This window comes from Melopsittacus undulatus, chromosome 3 (genome assembly GCF_012275295.1).
Source record: "Melopsittacus undulatus isolate bMelUnd1 chromosome 3, bMelUnd1.mat.Z, whole genome shotgun sequence".
NCBI lineage: Eukaryota > Metazoa > Chordata > Aves > Psittaciformes > Psittaculidae > Melopsittacus > Melopsittacus undulatus.
The window spans coordinates 90,071,947-90,084,747 of NC_047529.1; the positions used below are offsets into that span (position 1 = coordinate 90,071,947).

At 38.9% G+C, this 12,801-nt stretch overlaps 1 protein-coding gene across 1 annotated transcript in view; it reads right to left on the bottom strand.

Moving 5' to 3' along the window:
- The window catches only part of PCNX2 (pecanex 2), a 154,901-nt gene that overhangs the window by 116,422 nt on the left and 25,678 nt on the right, over window positions 1-12,801 (bottom strand). The window contains exons 9-10 of the mRNA XM_005146038.3: window positions 3,833-3,968; window positions 597-739 (exon numbers count right to left, since the gene is read on the bottom strand). Coding sequence (XP_005146095.2) covers window positions 597-739; window positions 3,833-3,968 — 279 coding nt within the window. The remainder of the gene's footprint in view (window positions 1-596; window positions 740-3,832; window positions 3,969-12,801) is intronic.

Genomic DNA, 12,801 nt, shown 5'->3' on the forward strand with positions numbered 1-12,801 from the left:
TACCATGATGTCTACTAGCAAAGGGTACTGGCTGTGTTACCACTATATGTTACCTAAATATTTAATGCCAAATGAAGCTTGGGGACTAGAAAAAGGAATGATGCCTCAGCAAGAAATTTTCTCTGAACAAATAAAGCTGAACTGGAACAGAGGGAACAGCTGAAAGAGCTTCTCCTAATACCACTCTAATCTTTTTTCCTTAAAGACTGAAGTACTTTGTTTTTACAATACCCTGGGACCCATTTACTTCTCTATTTCTGCACACACACAAAAAATAAACTCTCATCAGAAAGCTCAGAACCATTGATCTAAGAGCTGAGAGTAAAATTCAAGACTATTCGACAGGCCTGGTGTTCACATGTATCAAAGTCCTTGCTTGAAGATGAAGGGTAGCAAGACCTACCAAAACCAACTCTGAAGAGAAACACTTTCTTCAGTGTAAAGCAAACCAGCACCTATCTACTCAACCTGAATATAAAACATTAATACAATGCTCACTTTTTCTTTCTCCAGTGGTCTGCGTTGCCTTATGAACATGTGGAGCCATCCACTGTAACACTACACAGAGCTGCATTAAAAAAAAAAAGAAATCTTACCTGTCCAACAATGCCAACAAGGCAAGACGATCATACCAGACTTTGATCCATTTGCCAGGGAATATAATAAATCTGTAAAACTGTCTGTTCAGCTTCCGTTGTGCCGAAGAACATGCGGAATCCTCAGGGTCCTGGCTGGGTTGCTTTAAAAACAAACAAACCAGAAATACATCAAACTCTTTCACATTGGCATATGGCTGACAGCAAAGCAGGTATTTAAAGGGCCAAATTTACATAAAGGTTCAGATTTTTTTAGATTTTTTCTTTCAAAAAAGAAATAGTGGAAGCATATTTATTTTCTTTCATTTTTAATTAGAAATGAAAATATCACACCAGCTTCATAACTGCAGATGGACAGACGCTGTATCAATTTTTGAGCCCAACAGTGATAATATGCTTTAAACATAAATGCTAAATACCCATTTAAAAATAACTCATTTTTGCCCTCATCCACTGCTTGTCTAAATTCTCTATTTGGAGATTTTTCCATGTGTCACACTAATTACAGCACAACACAAAATCACATGTGATAGGACAGATCCTTCTTTTTAATCAAAAAGATCAAGTAGGCTTTAAAGCCTAGAGGTGTGACTCATCAGCTCTCCTTCCAGAACACAGCTTTGTTTATGTTTCCCGAGATGCTTCTACTACCACATCAGGTGTGCACCCTCAAGAACAGCAAGAGAAAAACCAAACTGCAAACAAGTACAAGCATCATAAACATTACTAGTTTAAGAGTCTCTAATCTTACCATCACAATCATAAATCCATCCTTTTGAATATTGCATTTGTCAGACTCTAAGGCCTTTCCTTGTCTGCTTGAACTATAGCATTTCAGATCTCCAACTCTACACCTGCACTCCTTCACCAATACTTGTGGGGAGGGAGGCTTATCTACAGACCATCAGCCAAGCCTGCAAAGCTAGACAAGAGAACAAAAAAACCCCTCTGCAAAGTAGTGATTTCTTTACAAGGAACACCAATAATTGATTTTATGGCAGGAGGGAATTACTTGTTTTTCTTTCAAGAAGAATTTGAGCTTTCTAGTGACTGTAAAGTCTAGTGGCTTTCAACCTCCTTCTATGCCCCCACCCACTGTTAAAGATAACTAATCAAAATTAGATAACAAATATATTTATTGCGGAACTCCAGGCAATCTTTGTGTTAGATTAACTTTCCTCATCACAGAAGGGAATTTCCGTGTGAAGAAGCTGACCATCTTCTTAATCTGTATCTGTTAGCAAAAAAACGGGTTTTTTAAACAAACTGTCCATCTGCACAAAGGAATTGTTAAATTTTCTTTCAGATTATTGGTATAATTTCTAATTTTCACTTTCTAGGAGGAGGAATATTACTTGTAATTTACATGTGACACATGTGAATTTATTGTTGTGTGTCCTGGGAACCAACCCATTGATATCCTCAGTCTGCTGGCAAGTGCAAGGTAGAACAGGCTAGCTTAAGCTTTGGGGAAAACAATTCAAGTTTATGTATTTTATCTCATGCACCCAACTGACTGAAAGTGTACAGTCATGCAGTGCTGGGTAACTCAGCCATTTTTAGCACATGACAGTAACTCACTCATATTTCTGAAAGTTCAGACATTCAAGGGGATGCCAGGCCATTCAGCTAAAAGTAGTTTAGGTGCTCCACATTTTAATATTTCTATTACCACTTCAAGAGGTCACTTAATTGTGAAGTTCAGGCATTTTTAACAACAAAAACATATTTCAAAATAGTACAGCTGCTAATACTGGCAACAGTTTTGTTTCTCTTGGGTCCTATTTCCCCAACAGAAAGTAATGTGAAACTCAATCAACTGCAGTCATTAATTTAATTCATCTGATCTAGATGCTCACTATATAAATAAATAAACGAAACAAAAAAAAAATCCAAATGGTGGCATAAAGTCCACTAAAACCTCCTGAGGATCTCGTTGTTCAGTCTTCAGAACAGCTTAACACATGTTTAACTGAGTGCGTAAGTGAACATCTTGGCTCCTGAAGAACTGTAACATTTGGATGAGGTCCATTACATGAGGCTTGCAGTACATAGGCAGGAATGAGGTTCTGGAGTTGTGTTTGGGAAACTCTCTGACTAGCCCTGAGCAAGTCACTAAGCCTAATTATGCCTTCTATCAAAAAAAGGGCTTATAAAAGTTTACTTCATAAGTTATATTATGTCAGAGAGAGCCTGAAACCCTAGCTTCATTGAAATCAATGACAACACTTTTCCTGACTTACAAAGGCTCATAATTTCATGTTTAATAAAAAAAAAAAAATCAGAAACCAGGAAGTACTGAAATTACTGCCTGGCCTTGTTACAAACTTGCTATGTGATCTTGAGCAATGTATTTTAAATGGTGCAGGTTTCTCAGAAGGGGGGGTGGGGGTGGGGGTGGGAAACAGTATGACTATTGTTCTCTAATTTACAAGATTATAAATACCTGGAAAACATCCAAGCCCTTAGGTGAAAGATTCTGTACAAATATGAAATACACAATTCAGAAATTTTTCCCTATTTTAAATTTAATATAGTTCTTCTATACAAGTCGCTTCTAGCTTTAAGTTCCTGTGCAAAATCTAAGATGAAAGATAATTAACTGGCATTTTAAGGTTATTCAGAAATATCAAATTAGAATCTGTCATGGAAGACGAGAGAAGGTTAAGCTTATTATAAATGGAATTGTAAAACCAGATTACAGCCTTAAGCCATTGGTCACAGACCCCAAACACTGTAAAGTTCATGTCCACATATTACCATACAAACTGAACTCTGAGGGCCTTTTTCTTTTGCCAGCTTCATCAAGGAGATGAGTTTGACATTCCACAACAGACATCCAGAAGCCTGGCTGCCTGATTCAGAAAAGTGAAACCAGACATGATGTTTTAGACCAGTAATGAATTTGGAATAAACACTTCATACTATTAAAATCTGGTGGTGCATCTAAAACCCTAACAGCTGTGTTCTCTTTTTTCAAACAAAATAAGAATAAGATAGAAGACAAAAAATCAACTTTTTAGGTGATGGAGTCTTTAAATACACCCCTAGGACACTACTCAGTGTCAGCAGAAAGCAGCTGAATTGCATCCATCGATAAAATACATCTTCTCCCACAAGAGCAATACCAAGCAAAGTAGTAAAGAAATCAACAAAACTGTCTCAGGAACAAGCCTGCAGCATTTGTTTATAAAGTAGCTCATCAAGATGCTAGAAACAGAGATACTACAACATACCCGTGGGCTTTCCGAAAGGGTCCTTCGTGCCACCATCAGCAGGAGCTGCTGCTGAAGCGCACTCGCTGCTTGATCCCTGGAAGATGGTTCTTGGCTCTCTGAAGTAGTAGTACTAGAGGAGCTGAACTGTAATTCACTGGGCACAGAGGGAAGAAGGGAAAGAGACTGTTTTAAGAAGCAGTATTTTCCTAGTATTTCTGAAATGTTACAGGAAGAAGCCTGTAATTATGTTACTGGTTTGCTCACAAGACATGGAGCCTTCCACCTCCCTACCTGAAATTTAGCCCAGCTCCACAAACCAGTGAACACCCACATTTAGATACACATGGGCTACTACATCCACACAGAGAAACAGATACCTCTGAATCTAATTTTTTCTCATCCTCAGATGAGCACTTACAATGAATCACACTTCATAGGTGCATTTTTCTGTCCACTCATAATAATTCAGGTCAAGAGCGGCAGAGCAAAACTGCAAGACAGTTATTGCAGAGATCCTGGATTAGCTTTCAAACAAGCTCACTTAGATACAAAGCTACTCTGACCTCACCTGCACCAAATTCAGCAAGTAGTAATTTACCCTACAGAGAATGTGGGCTACAAAAACTTCTGTCTGCCCTAGCAAGATGACAATACATTATCTAGTTAACATAAGGCTAGTTCAGATACAGATATTCCCTGTACTGAATGTAAACTCACCCTGGGAGGGCCCTGAGCAAGATGCTATTTTTCCCTTTTTCCCATGTTTACACTTTTATGTTGTAGATACAGTACTTGAGGAAATCTGCACTTACTGCAGTGATACCTGTATGGCTGCAGAAATGATATGCTATCATGGCATGACTGATGGGGTCTCAGTAAGAACTATATTGAAATGACATAATTGTTACTTGAGGAAAAGATCTATTTTGAATACTTCTTATTTATTCTTTGCCAAATAGGATTTATACATCAGGCACCCTGCTTTATGCTCATTACTCCTCTGCTTCTAGATGCCTGCCTTAGGTTCTTATTACTTTTGTATCTAAATGAGGTGAAAGCACCCTGGTGGAAAGTTGGAAAGGTGGAAAGGAAAGGTAGAAGGGAAAGACAAGTAAGAAGAAACTACAGCGATCTGCCTACAGTCAGCCAGGAAACCAGCAGCAGGACAAAGAGTAAAATTCTCATTTTGTATACCTCTAATGCTTGCCCCCAAGCCATCTTATAAATCTGAGATAACTCAACCTTCCTAGCCTTTGGGCACCACTTCCCAAAGATTGCAATGTAACACTTGTAAAACTCATTTTAAAAGACATTTTAAAATTATGTCTGCCCCACACATTTGTGGCTGATAACTTAAGCTGCAGTGGCTAACGCTGTGCTGTGATAAGGTTCAATGTCCGAATTGCTTAAAAGCAGGGCTGAAGAGTCACACCAACAGTAGTCCACCAACAGTTTGAAACATGCACGCCCTCTCCTTCTTCCCTCCAGGACTTGCTAGCTCTGCCTGGACCAACAGGCACATCAGCAGGCTCCAGATGTCACCAAAGAAGTCATCCTGCTGATAGTCTCCAAGCCAGGTAGTTTAGGTTTTTTTCAGAGCCTTGATTGCTATCAGGCTTGGATCCCAGAAGTACAATTCACCATCTGCCACTTCAGCAGAGCTACCAGTTGAATAGAAATGACAGCACCCCATCTTCCTGATCTTAATGGCTTTCCCTGCATTCCCCATTTCTCCTGCTACAGGCAGAAGTATGATCTGCTCCACAAAGTCAGGACAGCTGTATTTTCCCTTTGGACTTCCTAGTGAGTGAGGACCTGGTTCAACACAACCCACTGTATGTCCCAGCCACAGGGCAACCCTCCAGAATAATCTTCTTTGTGGGTCCTGGTTAGTACCTTGTCACCAGTAAAAACTATAAAAGAGTACAGAGGGAATGGGAACTGATACAAGATCCTGGCTCTCAACTGAAAGATTTAGGCAGGAAGAAAGGGGAAGAAGCCTAGAGGCATGACTCCCAGGAAGAAGATTCCCACAGATAAAGACTACAGAGGACAGTCATGCCTTTGGCTTGTTTTGAAGTGCCCTACTCAAGGGTGATCCTGTCCAGCTTGAAGGAAAGCAACTGATTATTCTTGTTTTGTTTCCTAAGGATGAGCTGTCCAGTTCCTTGTCACTGTGGATGCAACCCTGGGACTCCCTGTTCACAGCAGAGAAAAGGCAAGTGTAGCCCAGGTTATGCAGGAGCACTACCCTAGAAATTCCTGCCCAAAAGGCAACCCAACAAAAGGGCAGGGGAACAGAACAGCAGCTGCTCATGCCTTCCTAAGTGTAGAGTTAATCTCCAATAACTTTTTGCATCTTTAACTATCTTTCTACAAAAGCCAAGTGGAGTCAAGAGTATTTCTAGATTGGACCATATACTCCATTCCATGTTTACCAAGAATGGAAATGGCAAAAGAACAGATTAGACAGGCCAAGATACTCACCTGGTACTCTATCAGTTCTCAGAAATCAAAATTCTTTTACTCATAAGGCTGCTACCAAGAACAACCTTTAGAGTTCAGATAATCTCCCACCAGACATGAAGATAACAAAAAAAAAAACCCAAGAGATCTCATAATCTGTTTTGCATTTACAGAAAAACTTCATAGCTGCACCTATCAGCCACCAGCAGAAAAGTCCACAAGCAGCTGGGACACTGGGGAAAGAGGAAGCCTCATAGGCCTGAGAAAGCAATTAGAGCAGAGAACTTGGGAAAGTGGAGCTAGCAAAGCAACAATTCCAAAGTCACAAGCTGTCATCTGGTCTTCATCTGCTTCCTAAACCTTTTATTCATCATCCTCATCTTCCTGTATCCTCTTATTCTTTCCTCATCTTCCATTCCCTTTAGCTCTTGTTTGCTGCTTTTTCCTCCTTACCCCTATTTTCCAGACAACCTTCTTATGACATTCACTTGCTACACCCTGATTCTGGATTGCTTCCACAGCTACATAGAAATTGTATGTCTCATCTAGTGACACTGTTATCACACTGACAGCAAATACCAGTAAGAAATGTGATGATGGTGTTTGTGTTTTTGTAGACCTATAAACTAGATTCCATAAATTTATTACCATACATAAATAGAAGCAAACACTCTCTTGTCATAAAATCATTACAACAGAGCTGATCACAGCATAATATGGAATCTTGCTAAATTGAAAATCTGTTCATTTGCAGAATCAAATTAATGTTATCAAGATCTACTGCAGTAAACTGCACTGCTAATGTAAGCAAAGGTATAATTGAACTAAATTTTGAATAATAGATTATTAACTAAAAATATCTTTGGTAAACATACAGCCTGTGAAGCCCAAATGCAAAAGCTACATTGCACCCTCTACCGATAACTAAAGTCAGGAACTTTTTTTCTGGCTCATAATTCAGTTTTGTAAGAATACAGAGTAAATATCAGCTAGCTGAGCAATCGTGTAAGACTCGGAATGTTTTAGTACAATCACACAGCACTGGAAATATCTTCCTCCTCTCTCTCTGATTAGTCGAGGACAGTTGCCTTATACCACTGACGATTTGGCCCAAGCCATTCAAATGTAATCCAGCCTAAATCATCTTCTTTGTTAAGGGTTAGCTAGCCTGCATCTGAACACCTCGCAAGGTAAGCTCATAATACAGGCATGTCACAAACAATTTCCCACTAATAAAGTTGTTTTGCAGGTCTTGGCTAAACTTCATTTTAACCTGCATATAGGAGAAAGGACAAGGAACCTTGTAAGCAATATCCCAACAGTCACAGTAAAAAAAATAACAAAAAAAAAAACAGAAAACAAAAGCACCTTCCTCTTTGCCCTTTTTATTTTGCTACTCATATAACAGGATTTAGGGGAGATTTTTGGCATTTGTTTTAACTAGCAATAACACCACCGCTAAGGGTAATAAGATAGAATGCTCAAGTTTACAGAATGGGAAAGCTGGATGTACAGATTTACTGACAAAATAGAAAAGGATACAAGATCACCATTAAAGTTTTGCAATAGACTACAAAATGAGCAGTGGTATATATTAAGTTCATCAAGTTAGAAAGTACAGATGGACAGAAAGGCCTTGTAAATCATGTTACCAGTAGCACTGTGGGCAATGTGAAGGTAGGAAGTTATGAACACCATCTTACTCAGGTGTAAGAATGGGATCCACTCAGTACACTCTGACTTCTTAGTATTCAGGTTTTATTTGGTTAACAAGCATGTTAACTGGTAATTTGTAAACCTATTACATTTCAGAGCAAAGATAAACGTACTAAAAACTTAAAACCCAAACAGCATGCACTAGCTAATGAACTGGAGGATGCATTTTTAGGAGATGCAGCTTTACTGGAATTAATGCATTAAGAGTACCCACGGTTCCATTATCTTCAGAGTATTTTAAAACGACCCTTTTAGCTCTCCTTATAAAAGGGTGGGGAGAGGGAAGAGAAACCAATCCCAAAAGCTAGAGGACTACAGAAGCTCCTAGTCCTGAGCAGGATTTTGCTGCCATCATGTGGCAGCAAACATCTCTGTGCGTAACAAATACCTCCAATCTCCGAGTCTTATTATGCAAACACACTTTTCTGCCCCATGTTCAGAGTGAGATGGGCTAATATACGAATATACATACAAATACAGGAAATACGAATACATACAAATACAGGAAAGGATTTTAACTGGTTAAGCTAACACAGGTGTTTCCTCCTGCCCCCCAGCAAGGCAGCAGCAAAATGCTACTGAGTTTGCAAAGAGTACTTTTCAGAAAAAAAGATGGCTTCATCATAAATCAAACATTCCCATTTCAAGGCACACATGCATACACCGCTCTCATTTATGTGTTCAAGAAGCACATGCTCAGGTGACCACCTCATCTGAAATTGCTGAATCCCAAAAAGACCTATGTAATATTTGTTGCATCAATTTAAAAATGTGCTTGGCTGCAGAACTGCACAACCTGCCAAGCAGCTTTAAGAAATCTTTAAGAGTCAGCAGCCTATTACTAGAGCAGTGGGTGATCTTTGTTATTTGGGTCACCTTGCTGAGATATACACAGACATTTTAGTGATACAGTAATTTGTCATTCTAAAATGGTGTTTTGAAACACTAAAAATAAAATAATATAATCTACTTATTTTTAAGTCTATTTGCTCCTATGAGGAATAAACCTCAAAGGTTTGGGGAATTTTTCAGCAGTGAACACACTAAAGTATTAATGGATCTATACAGGAGACATACAGTACTACTAAGGCATTCAGATAGATACTTTCACATAGTATTATGCACTCAAGTAGCTTATTCAGGGATGTGAATGCAACTCAAATAAGTTAACTCATTGATCTGAAATTCTCTCTTTTGCCCAGGGCCAGAAACACTAGCACTCTGCAGCTGTACTGGCAGGAAACTTAAATTATTTTCTTAGTACATGTTAGTCACTGTTTTGCTGCAACTACCTCTTTGTAACCTGCTAGCACTGCTGCTGCTGGGAAAATAATAGTTCTCAAAACAAATTTAAGCACAATTCTTTATTTCTTAATTGAGTTTTCTATCTGTACTGCAAAGCATTGTAGACATGTAAAGTGCAACATAAATCCATGAACTGCATTGGTACGGATGAACCACATCTAACAGTAAACCACACATACAATTATTTATATATATATATATATGTAAAATTATACTATTTTCATAATTACGTACTTTAAAAAGAAAAAGATTCATTATCAAGAAAGCCAGGAAAGGATCAATCTAAAATAATTCTCTCTTTAAAGATATACAGCAAGTGAGGTGTATATATATAGAAGCAATTTCAAGTAAAAGCCCAAGTGTCACTTAGGCAAGAGGCAGAATCTGCAGCTAAGAAAGAGAAAAAAAAAGTTAGTCTTTTTTTGATGGGCAAATCATTCTTTCTGCTTGTGCAGGTTTTGGCTGGGAGAGATTTAACTGCTCCCATAGTAGCTGCTTTGGGGTAATGTTTTGGATTTGTGCTGAGAAAAGCAACGATTTCGGGGACATTTTTAGTTATTGTAGAGCAGTGCTTACACAGTCAAGGCCTTTCCCCCTCCTCACACCACCCCACCAGCAAGTGTGCTGGGGCTGCATAAGAAGTGGGGAGGAGACACAGCTGGGACAGCTGATCCCAACTGACCCAAGAGATGTCTATATGCTCAGTATATAAAACTGGGGGAAGAAGAAGGAAGAGGGGGACATTCCAATGGCATTTGTCTTCCCAAATAACTGTTACGTGTAATGGAGGCCTGCTGTCCTGGGGATGGCCGGACACCTGCCTGGTGATGGGAAGTGGTGAGTGAACTCCTTACTTTGCTTTGCTTGTGCTAAGCTTTTGCTTTACCTATTAAACTCTCTTTATCTCAACTTGAGAGTTTTCTCACTTTTACTCTTCTGATTCTCTCCTCCATCCACAGGGCGGGGAGTGAGTGAGCAGCTGTGTGGGACTTAGTTGCCAGCCAGGGTTGAACCACAACACTGCTCCATTTCTCAAATATTTCAGCTGCATGCCATACATCCATTTCTGTAGCCTGTTTTCCATGTTTATTTTAAACTCCAGCTTCTATGACACATATGCAGCACAGCATCCTCCTGATGTAATTTATGGCTGTTGTTGACTGTTGCCAGACACACAAAGTGATAAACTGCAGCAAGAGGTCCAGCACTTAAACCTATTACATGCATTTGAATTAATCAAATGCTTTTGCATCACAATGCTGAATCACTGCCAGTGAAAACTTGGATTGTTCTGAAGACACACCAACTCTCTCTCTTTAAAAATCAGTACAGATGTGTAATGATATCCTGCATAGAACTGGGAGTTTCAGTATGTTTATTTCTCAGGAGTTCAACACAGGAGAGAAGGAAACGGGCTCAAGAACACAACCAGTATTCTAAACTGTATTCACTAAACCCCAGAGTATTTCTAGAAAGAAATAAAAAAGGCCAAATGCTCACACAGCTTGTGTGGGCACAAGTCCAGTTTTCTTTAGAAGATGTAATATTTGATGTAAGAGACAGAACTGGCCTATCCTCAGAAAGTATCCCTTGGCTTTTTTTTCTGCTTTATAAAATACCTCCACACAAAAAAACCCCCTACATTCTTCCTTAGAGCTACACACACCACAGTTTTGTAGCAAAAACTGAGAACATTCCCAGGTTGGTATGGCCATATCCACATCAGGATTTTGTGTGTGGACCACCTTCTACGTTTTTTTAAGTGCAGTTAACCATAGCACGTATGTATCTGCACACACACCAAAGAAAACTCTATGCTTTGAACAGAAAAAAAATTGCAAGGATGCAGAGGAAAGAAATGGCAACAGCAATTATTTACATCAGTTGGACAGAGTTTTTCATAGATGTGAAACTAGGAGAGAGAATTTCTTAATTAATTTAGAAAGAAAAGTACTTCCTGCATGTGTTGAGGAGAGCGGCATTACCGAGAGGTATAAAATACTGGTACATTTTCTTCAATAGGTATGTACACACATGCTTTGAAGGCTGAGCAACTTCAGGAAGTGCCCCAGTATGCAAAGAAGGCACATTTAGAAAGGCAAACATTTAAAAATATGTTAACTTGTGCAGAAATATGCACAGAATATATGACTGCTGTTATATTTATGTATCAGCACTGATATATACTTTGCGACCCTATTAGCCTCTGTACAGGGGACAGATCATGCAGCGTGCAAAAAACACTGATTCTAATCGCTGAAACTTTAAGGGCTTATGTTTTCATTGATATTTATGAGCCACTTCACATATAATGCCAAGATAACATGATAGCTCACATTTACTTTTTTTGACCACTTATCAAAACTCAGTTATTTGATTACAAAAGTCAAAGTAATTAAAGAAATTCCTCAGAAACATCTGCTTTCTGTCACAGAGTGGCAGACAGAAAAGGTGTGTCAGAGTGACACCTCCTTATTTGTAAGACATTTATTAACTCCAACTTCTTTCTCCTGACCCCATAAAACAGCTACACACCTCTAACAATGCTTTAATGTATACATTCTTTCAGCTCATTTTTTTAATGATGCATTCTTGTTAATGACTGTGGGCTTTAATCCGTATTGCCAATCTAATGGGAAGAATTCTAACTTGAAACTGTAACGGTTCTATACAGGTAAGATGTAAACCTAGTAGCCATTTGGTGAAAAGTCAAACTAAACATGCAAGAAAGCAGTTCATGCTTACACCAGGCACCTGTTTTACACAAATCTGAACTTTCTCATTTTTTTCTGTTTTCCCAGAAGCCCAGCTCATCCTCAAAACAGACAGCATAGAAACATTAAGGGGTTACTGTAAGAGAGACAAAGACTGGTAAAGGATTTAATGCAATAGGGCAGAATGGTTTTCAAGATGGGAAAGCTTCTTCCAATTTCCCACTTCAAAACAGATTCAAATGGTCTCCCTGTAACTAGTTTCTCACATAATTCAAAAGCTGAGAAAACAGTTTACACTTTGTCTTGTCAAAGCCTGTCACAAAGCAATTTATGGCTAGAGGTGAAGTTGGCAAGGTAATAAGAGCATCAGATTTAGGGCTAATTAACTCAGTAGGGAACACATTCCACAGGGACTGCTAGCAAGAGGTGCTGCTGGCCAGATAATAGACAAAAGTGGGGTCAGGGTAATTACATGGACAATAACTGGGAAATTCATTAGCTACCTGCCAATGCTCGAAGAACTTAGTAACAAGAATCACCTGCCAAAGGGAGGGCTAAGATGGAAAAGGAATTATCTTTTTGGGGTGACCATTACAACACAAAATCGTCCTTTAAATTTAACTTGGCAAACTTAAGTTTTTAAGTAAACACAGACTCCTTCAAACTTGGACATCTGCTTTCTCTGGCATGTTGTAATCCATTGCTGTCCATCTAGCCCTTTATACACAAAGGAAGAGTAGGAAGTATGCAAAAGCAAAGAACGAAAATAAAAGCCCAAACAACGTA